The 10,000-nt window shown below is 46.1% G+C and overlaps 1 protein-coding gene across 3 annotated transcripts in view; it reads left to right on the forward strand.

Annotated features, from left to right (window-relative positions):
- nvy (CBFA2/RUNX1 partner transcriptional co-repressor nervy) overlaps window positions 1–10,000 on the forward strand; it is a 192,324-nt gene that overhangs the window by 11,952 nt on the left and 170,372 nt on the right. For all 3 annotated transcript variants that reach the window (XM_070133819.1, XM_070133815.1, XM_070133817.1), the window contains exon 2: window positions 5,578–5,718. In XM_070133819.1, the coding sequence (XP_069989920.1) occupies window positions 5,580–5,718 (139 nt within the window). In that variant the 5' untranslated portion in view covers window positions 5,578–5,579. The remainder of the gene's footprint in view (window positions 1–5,577; window positions 5,719–10,000) is intronic.

Consider the following 10,000-nt stretch of genomic DNA (forward strand, 5'->3'; position numbering starts at 1 on the left):
CAAGATAATTCAAGATGAAGTACTCATGAGAAAAAAAGTCGCCATAAGAAGCTAAAATTAGCGTTTTACTTTGTTAACGTATTATTAAGAGACTGAAGATTTTCATAGATTGAAATGCGGTATTGTTTTGTGACCATAGACAATGTTCATGTTATAACTAGACAAGGGACAAATACGAAAATAACACGATCATCTTCAACATAGCAACTGGCCCTATGATTTATATGTAGGCTTATGTCAACTGGTAACTGTTGATGTTATAACCATAGGAAAATGTTCATGCTATAACTAGATAAGGATCATATATGAAAATAACAAAACATCCGTCAACATGGCAACTCCCTCTACGATTTGTATGGAGACCCAAGGTATCTTTACACAGAAATAACTACTCCATCTTGATGAAAATCCTAGTTGGCAACTTCCGAGCTAAGCCCCGCCTCATCACCTTTAAACATGGGAAATATGATTTTTTTTTTCTTTCTTTCTTTTTCGATATTTGTTTACCATTGTTATTACTGAACCACAGTCAAAGAAAATGCATTAAATAACACTTGCCATATAATATCACACAAATTGTTGAGTCAAGAAAGTGGGCGGAGCTAATGACGTCACCACGTTTAGCCAATGAAAGTGCGCCTCGAGATATCAGATATAACTAGATACTTAATTATTTGTATAAATTGATATTACTCTTCTAATTTTTCTTTCTTTCTTTTTGTGTCGCCGCCGTTATCACTTTCCTTATCAATATTTTTGCATTTATTATTTACTAGTACTGGATATGGCTATTGTTATTGACATTGTTGTTTTTTCTTGTTATTGATACCATTATCATTTCGCTGCAGCTGCTAGTAATATTGTTTTATTATCATTGTTATTGTTATTATTGATGTTTTTATCATTGCTATTGTTATCATTATCATTGTTAATGTTGTAATTATTGTCATTATCATGATCATGATTATTATTTCTTTTATTATTATCATTATCATTATTACTTACAATTATTATTAATACCTTTATCATTATCATTATTATCATTTTCATTATTGGCACCATTACCATGGCTATCATTATTAATATTATCATTAGCTTTATCAATATTATTATTATTATTATCATTATCAGTGATGTGATGTCATTGCCAATATAATCATAGTCATCATTATCGTCATCGTGGTCATCATCACCATCCACATCACCATTACCATCATCAGCATCACCATCATCATATTCAACATCTTCATAATCTCCATTATCATCACCATCATTATCAACATTACCATGACCATTATCACCATTATTATCATCACCATCAACACCATCATTACCATCATCATTAGCTGCATTTTTTTTTCTTTTTTCTTTTTTGCTGTAATTATTATTTAACTTATCTCGTTATTTCATTATCATGATTACTATTAGGATCATTATTGATATTATCTTTACTACTATTATCAACATCATCCTCACTCCTTTTTAGATTACAAATATAACAACTGTTACTATTTTTGCACTAAACACTATATCATAACATCATTACTACCGCTCAACGGATGTCTTAGAAAAACGAGACCCATTTTCAACACATACCTATAAGAATTATTGTAATAAAAACACTACACCACATAACTACGAATAGATGTCTCTCCTTACCAGATTCAATGAAGTGGAAAGGTTAATGAGAAGTCAGTGTGTTACAATGAAGTATTTCTCTTTTTTTCTCACTTTCTTTTCAGGTTTTTTCCTTTTTTTCTTTTCTTTTCTTTACATGGCTGCTGTGGGCGGTAGGAGTTTAAGGTTTTATGTGGCGAAGTAGGGGCAGTACAATACCCATAACGACATCCACTTCACGGGAGCTTGGGAAGAGGGGACGGCTACATGGTGGACAACCAGCATGTGGTTTAAGTAACAGTGTATGTGGATCCTAATGGTACATCACCCATTAAAAACTTTGGTCCTGGTACTAGGGCAACATAAGGCAGGTTGTGCTTAACTTCTAAATGAAGGGCGTAGAGAGAGAGAAAAAAACGGTATATAATGCTCGTGATATCTTATCTTGACCACAGGGCGACATAAAGCAGGTTGTATTTAACACGTAAATAGCGGACATCGAGTAGCCAAGCAAATCTCACGCGGACAAAGTTCCATTTGTGTTTTGGACGTAAAATTACGCCAACCGCCGTTTGAGTATTAAGGAAAAGAATGAAATAGCGAAGATCTTGTAAGGAAGGATAAAGGGGACGGGGAGGGAGGAGTCGGAAAATAGGAGCAGGGGGACGCAAGTGGACGAGCTGACGTGGCGGCAGGGATGCGGCGGAGGCGTGAGGGCGCCCGCACTTTTAGAGAGCCCAGTTTAGGGACACATTTACGGCCGGCGGACTTTGCCAACTCATACAATAAAAAAATCAGTAATGTTTATGCCGTAATTTCACTTTCGGTTTTCTATTGGGACGCTTCCATAACGCCCACAGGAGAGGCAGGAAGTTTGTAAAATCCCGAGTCATAATGAGAGCGTCGGGGCAGCGGCGGTAGACACAGGGCCCGCATGTCTTCGCCTCGTCTGCATGGGAATTCTCTCGCCGAGCTCATTCCGGGCGTCGTTCCTGCGATGGTGGACGCGGCCGTTACAGTCGTGCAGCGCCGTCGTTATTATCAATTGAAGACTGGATTGGTTGTTGGGTCCTCGCGCGCCGATGAAGGATTTTTACGGCGCCCACTTGCGCTGTACACTCACATTTTGTTCCTGTCAGGCCGGGGTGCTTTGCTCTTAATGATGCTTATTGCTCGCTCTCTTTCTCCTGCTCTCTCTCTCGTTCTCTCTTTCAATCTTTCTCCCTCTCTATTTATCTGTTCTCCCTTTCCCTTCTCTCTCACTCTCTCTCTTTCTCTCTGTCTGCCTGTCTTTCTCTTTCTCCCTCTCTTTCATATTCTCCCATTCACTCACTCTCTCACAGTCTCACTCACTCACTCTTTCTCCCCCTCCCTCTCTTCCTCTTCCCCTCCTTCCCTCTCTTCCTCCCACCCCCTCTATCCTTTCCTTCCCTTCTCTCCTCTCTCTTTCCCTCTCCGTTCCTCTCCCTCTCTGACGATGTACACTGGGGAGTTTTCAGAGAAGTATTCAGAAGCATGGGTTGGAGATTAGCATTGTTTTCGAGTCCATAGACGATTAGTAGGTTGTTAAATATCGTAGCCACAAGCTGTTTGAGTTTACTAACTATTGTAACAATGTTTGTTATGAACTGTCTTGTAATATGTTTCTGCCTTAAGTACTGCAGTGGTTCATTCCCCTGCCACTGAGCTCAGTACTTGATCTTAAGAAACATTTCAGGATGAGAAAAGTGCTAATCTTGGGTGAGTGTAGACGGAGTCCTTAGCGGAAGCATATGACAATCCCTCTAAAGTTGCCCTGTATTCTGTCTGGACGATGTATGCGAGAGAAATCGTCCATTTGTCTATAATCTGTAGTTGTTTTGTTTAAGAATGTTTCAACAATAGTTAATAATACCGATTTTGTCTAGGATAACGAAATTACATTTGAGGCATTTGTTTGGTCTTCTCGAATAATAGCACTGATGATCTTGTGTGTATCGTTTCCTTGGCTTCAGTATCGTTGTTGCATGAGGGTAATGGGATGATGATAGTAATGGCTGCTGGAAATAGGCCATGGACCTACAACACGATAGACATATTGTAAGATGAAACTATTAGGAGAAAGAATAACATGATGGTTTGTGATTATTTTGTAACTTTGCTTCTGAGTAACTATGATTAGTCTTTTTTTTTTCTTAATCCACGTTGAGTCTTGTGTCATGATAGAAGTCTCACCTTTGCTTTTTCCTCCGTGATTTGAACTTTTTTTTCGCAATTCTAAAAGATCTTGATTATCTAGAGGCGTACCACAGGGTGAGCTGTTGCACCTCTTCAGTTTGTTAATTGTTTATCTGGAGAGCTGTTTTATGGTATTCCAAGGCTCGTTTGGATAAATCTGATTTGATATGGACAGATCTTCAAAATTGTTAACAGGTTGTGTGTTTCGAGAAGTGGCATGCATGATGTGTGAGTGGTGCGTGTGGTGGTGAAGAGGGAAAGAGAGAAAAAGATTAAAGGAGAAAGAGAGCAAGTGAGCAAAAGAGGCAAGAGAGAGCTAAAATAGGGCAGGTGGTCATAAGTGAACTTGTTTTACGTGTAGTAGGATTGACTATTCTCCTTAAGAAAGATTTTTTTCCTTGTTCATTTCTCAAACTTGCGGTAATTGTTATCAGTTCAATTGGTAGCAGAGGTTGCAATTGATTATTTTGTTGCCACAGAGATTCCCCTGTCTCCTACAAACAGCGAAGGATTCCTCTTTCTCTCTTTCCTTCTCCCCCCTCTTCCTCTTCCTCCTCTTCTCTCCACCTTTTTTACTTTCTCCTCCTCCCTTCACTTCCACTTCTTCCTCTCCTATCTCCTTCCTCCTCCCCTCCCCTCTCTCCATGCCACCTTGCTTATCCCCTCTCTCTCTCTCTCTCTCTCTCTCTCTCTCTCTCTCTCTCTCTCTCTCTCTCTCTCTCTCTCTCTCTCTCTCTCTCTCTCTCTCTCTCTTTCTCTCTCTTCCTCCTTTTTTCTCTATTTGTCTACCTATTTATCTATATCCCTCTGCCTCTCTCCTTCCTTCTCTTTCTCTAGCACTGCCTCCCCCCTCTCTCTTTGTCCCTTCTCTGTCATGTGTTTCAAGTGTTCATTTAGCTAGATATAGTTTTTTCTTTCACTTCCCATGCTCTTGCGCTCGTTTTCGAACACATGTGGTAATGTGTAAATAACGTCAATAATTTAAGTCTCGTTGAAATACAGGTGTTTTAATCAAGGAATGTCTCTCATTCATTACTTGATAAACATTTGGAATATTTGAAATACAAATTAAAAGCAGGTCGCTTAGTGAAATATCACTATGTTTACTTTTATAATTTCTTTTATTCATTCATTTACTTATATTTGTTACGGGCTGGTGTGAGTGGCACACCATCGAAAATGGGAATCGATTGGCGACGAGGGTAGACTAATGTGAGTTTGATAATTCCTCAGACATTAGCGCACCTTCCTCGCTGAGTCAACGCGTGTATTAATGCTATTCTCTTGTTTTTCGGAAATGCCAAATCATATTGTATTGTATATTTCCAATCCTTGCTTAATCCACAATAAGTTTCCAATGACTGTATATTATAATTGCCTGTAATACAAACATTAGGGGCTGTTAAGTTAGGTTCAGCGTAAATGTATTCATTATTCCCTTAACGATAATGCTCCGAGTCTAATTAATGTTGGACGTCCAGGCGCGCCCAGCTCAAGCGATGTTATGGGACGTTTGTCATAGGTTTATAATGTAATAATCCGGAAAACTAATTAGCCATGCCTGACTCTATCGGCTAAAATGCAAGTAGGATCCTCAGGCGCTAATTCCCGCCTGCCGTTCTTGCGAGCTCGGTTCAGAGGCTATTCATAGACGTCGGTTTCTTTCATTGATTTATATTAGTGCGCTTTAGAGATGAGTTATTGGGAGTGATTTGATAAATAATCGCTTGCCTTTTGTTTCAGCGATGGAGCCCAAGAGCATCAAGCAAGAGCGGGATAGCGGCAAGGACGATCTGGCCAATCAGGAAGCGGCCAATGAATCCCGGACGTCGTCATTGGTCCAGGGGCTGGCCAATCAGGACTCGCATAGCACCCGGAGCAAAGGTAGGCTTACAGGCGATTAAAGTAGATTTTCTCAATCCAACCCGATCATGACGCGGATTTAATCCCCTTCATTACCAGCTCTATCCGCGTCGACAATTTTCGGAAAGTAAACAGTTGCGTCCACAGCCCGGAATGGCGGGAGGCTCCGCAGGGTTGGTCCGGCGCGCATTGTTCGTGTTTATGCGGGGCCGTTTATCGCCGAGGGAAATTTCGGTTTTAAAGCGATTCTTAATTCAAACCATAGAAATGCAGGTGGCGGCGCGCAGGCTGCACAGCTGGGCAACTTACACTTTATAGCGTCAGGTGTTGACGGAGCGAGTGTAACATGTGTGTGCCCGTGAGCAAGGGCGCCACACCTGTGCTAATGTAGGGAGGAGCCAGATGTGCAGCAAGGGGGCCGAAGAACGGAGAGAGAGAGGGAGGAAGTTTAAACGGCCGAAGAGGAAAAAGAGGGAGAGGAAAAAGCAAGGATTTGGGGAAGCGACAGAAAGGGAGGAGAGAGCGAGCGGAAGATAAGGAGACTGGAATGGGAAAGGGGAGAGAGAGGAGAGAATGATGACGAGAGGGAAAGAAGAGGCGAGGGATGGAGATTTAGGTGCAAGAGAGAGAGAGAGAGAGAGAAAAGACATGAGGGCAGAAGTGGAAGGGAAAGGGTGTGGACCATCTTGCTGTAAGAGCTTTTCCTTCCCTTTCTCTCCATCTTCCCCTTCCTCTTCCGTTCTCTTCTACTTCTCCATTCTTTCGTCATTTACCTAAAAATGATCTCACTATGCGATCATCATCTATTTATATCTTTATTTTACTCCTTTTGTACATTCCACTGTCAAGATCTTTCGTTCTCTCGAATTCATTTCTGTATTTATCACTCACTTCCCCAAACGCCCACACTCCGCTCGTATACTCGCCTTCCTCTCCGCTCACTCCCCTCCCCTCCCCTCCACCCCTTCCCTCCACTCCCCTTCCCCTCCGATCCCCCCTCCCCTCCCCTCCCTCCCTTCCCGCTCCTCCTCTCCCTTCCCTCCCTTCCCAGCCCCTCCTCTCCCCTCCCTTCGTCTCCCCTTCCTTCCCCTCTCCTCCCCTCCCCTTCCTCTCCTCTCCCCTCTCCTCCTCTCCCCTCATCTCTACTTCCATACCTTCCACTCCCAATCCCTCCTTTAGCCTTTCCTTCCCTCCCCTCCCATCTTCTCTCTTTCTCTCCCATTTCCTCTTTCCTCTTCCGCCTCTCACTCCCTCTGATATTCCCTCCTGTTGATTCTTTTTTTACCTTTCCTCCATATTCTCTTTCATTCCCTCTCATTTTCTTCCCCTTCTTGCCCCTCCCTTTCCTCTCCCCTTTCCTCCTGCTTCTTTCTTGCCCCCCCCCCCCCATTCCCTCCCATCAGTTTCTCCCCCATTCCTTCCCCTCTCCTTAACCCTTCCCTACCCTCTCCTACCTCCCCTTCCCTCTCATCTCCTCCCCTCCCCCTCCCTATCCCTTCCCTCTCATCTCCTCCCTCTCCCCTATCCTCCCCCTTTTTCTTCTCCTCCCCCTTCCCCTATCCTGGTATTTCCCTTCCTCTCGCCTCGTTTCCATTCCTTTCCCCTCTCTCTTTCCTCCTCTCTTCCCCATTCCCATATCTCTCCCGTTATCCTCCTCTCTTTCCACCTCCCATATCCGTGTCTCTTTCTCCCCTCCCCTCCCCTCACCCCTCCCCTCCTATAGCCCATTCACTCCCCTCCCCTCCCTCCTCCCTTCCCCTCCCCTCCTATAGCCCATTCACTCCCCTCCCCCCGTCCCCTCTACCCCCTGGACCCCCTCCCCCGCCCCCTACTTCTCACTTAATCCTTCAAATTTCCAGAATTTATCGCGCGTTTCCCTGCGTCCTTCCTCGGTCGTTTGCATTTCTACTGTTTCTCTCTCCTTTCCTTTACTCTCTTGTAGTTCTTTTGTTTTTTTTCTATTACTTTACTTTCTTGTTTTATCTTTCTCCTTCTTTTCTTCTTCTTGTGTCGTTCCTTTGCCTGCCATCCCGGTTATCTTCTTTTTCTTTCCCATCCTTCTCTTCCTCCTTCTTCTCGTCCCACTTTCCGATTGCTTTGTTCTTACTCCTCTTCTCTTCTCTTCTCTTCTTCTCTTCCCCTTCCCCTTCCCCTTCCTCTTCTTCCTTCCTCTTCCTTCTTCTTCTTCTCCTCTTCCTTCTTCTTCTCTTCCTTCCTCTTCATCATATTCCTCCTCTTCCTCTTTCCTCCTTCCCTCCTCTTCTACCACTCCTCCTTTACCCTTGCCCTCTCATCCCCTCCCACTCCTTCCTCTCCTTCTGCTACTCTCCTCTTATTCCTTCTCCCCTTCTCCTCCTTTCACCCCTCTCCCCACTCCCCTCTTCCCTCTCACTTCTTTCTCTCCGCTCTCTCCTCATCCCACTCCCACCATCCCCTCTTCCTCTCCTCCCCTCCCTCCTCCCACTCATCCCTACAACACCCCACTCCTCTCTTACTCCCTCTCCCCTCTTGCCCACTTTCCCCTCCTCCCACTCCACTCTCAACCCTCTCTCCCCACTCCCTCCTTGGCCTCTCTCCTTCCCTCTTCACCTCTCTCCCCTCCTCCTACCCACTCCCCTTTCACCCCACACCTCTCTTACTGTCTCTCCCCTCTCTCCTCATTCCCTCATCCTGCCCTCTCCCCTCCTCCTACCCATTCCCCCCTCAACCCACTCCTCTCTTACTCCCCCTCCTCTCCTCCCCTTTCTCCCCTCCTCCTACCCACTCCCCTCTCACCTCACTCCTCTCCCCCCTCCCCCTCCTCCTACCCATTCCCCTCCCCCTCCTCCCCTCCTCCCTCTCTCGCCTCACTCCTCTTCCCCCCACCCCTTCCTACCCTCCCGCCCCCCTCCCCCTCCTACCCACTCCCCTCTCACCTCACTCCCCTCCCCCCCTCCTCCCTCTCCCGCCTCGCTCCTCTCCCCCCTCCTTCTACCCCTCCTCCTACCCCTCCTCCTACCCACTCCCCTCTCACCTCACTCCTCTCCTCCCCCTCCTCCCCCCCCCCTCCCCTCCCGCCTCGCTCTCGCCGGCGCCCGGGGCCCCAGGCGCTGGTACCTCGCTGAACCATCATCCCCGCTTCTATGACACCGGCCGCAGATGCTCGGTTCATTACGCTCTGGGCACACCTGTGACACCTGCAGATAAGTTTGTGTTTTCACGGAATTTTATTGATTACTTGGTATTTCCTTAATTATTTTGGGGGAGGGGGGGCGAGGAGGAGGAGGGGGTGGGGGTAGGGAGAGAAGAGGGGAGGGGTGGAAGTGTATATGGGGGGGTAAAGTGTTTGTGTGTTTGTTGTGTTTTTTTGCTCTCTTTTTTATTAATTTTTTGTTTGTGTTCTTCCCCTCTCCTCTCGTTTGTTTGTTTGTTTTGTTTTTTCTTCAAGGTGCAAATATCTGTTTATCCGTTTGTGTCTCGCTCTCATTGTCACTCTCTTTCTCGCTCCCGCTCTTACCCAGACTCTTACTCTCGCACTCTCTCTCTCTCACTCTCATCTTCAGGCGTACTTTCACTCTCAGTCTTTATCTATCAGTCTGTCTATCTATCCATTTATCTATCTGTTTGTCTGTCTCTCTCTCGTCTTCCCTCCCTCCTTACCTCCTTCGCCCTCCCTCACCCTCCTTCTCAGTCCCTCCCTCCTTCCCCTTCCTTTTTCTTCCCTCCCCCTCCATCCTTCCCTCCCTCCCTCACCCTCCCTTTTTCTCTCCCTCTCCCTCCCTCCCTCCCTTCCCCTCCCTACCTCCCTTCCCCTCCCTTCCCCTCCCTACCTCCCTTCCCCTCCCTACCTCATGAGCCATCAACGCCCCCCCCCCCTCCCCTACCTCCGCCGCCCTCCATCCGCGTCGCCTCCGTCTCCAAGTTTTCCCGCCCGCACGCCCACCGCCCGCCGCCGCCGCCGTCCGTGTTGCTGCTCCAGATGAAAAATTCGCCGGAAAATCTAATACGTGAAAAAAGTATGTCCGCGTGTAAATATTCTGCGACGATAAATTGCGAGCGCCTGCTGCTGTTCCCCCCCTCCCCCCCTCCCCCCCACCTAGCCTAGAGGGGAAGGGGTGGGGGAGGGGGAAGCCCGGGCCACGAAGCACAATTAGCGAGATGTTGTTGTATTAAGTCGTTCGCGTTGTGCCGGACACTTTGCCACTTTTCCACGATGTCAGTTTGCCAATATGCAGGTTTTGCCACTAAGAAAACTCGCCCCATGCCACTGTGCCACCGTGTCACTGCCACTGTGCTACTTTACCACTGTTCCATTTTTTCCATT

Source organism: Penaeus vannamei, chromosome 19 (assembly GCF_042767895.1).
Source record: "Penaeus vannamei isolate JL-2024 chromosome 19, ASM4276789v1, whole genome shotgun sequence".
NCBI classification, from domain to species: Eukaryota; Metazoa; Arthropoda; class Malacostraca; order Decapoda; family Penaeidae; genus Penaeus; species Penaeus vannamei.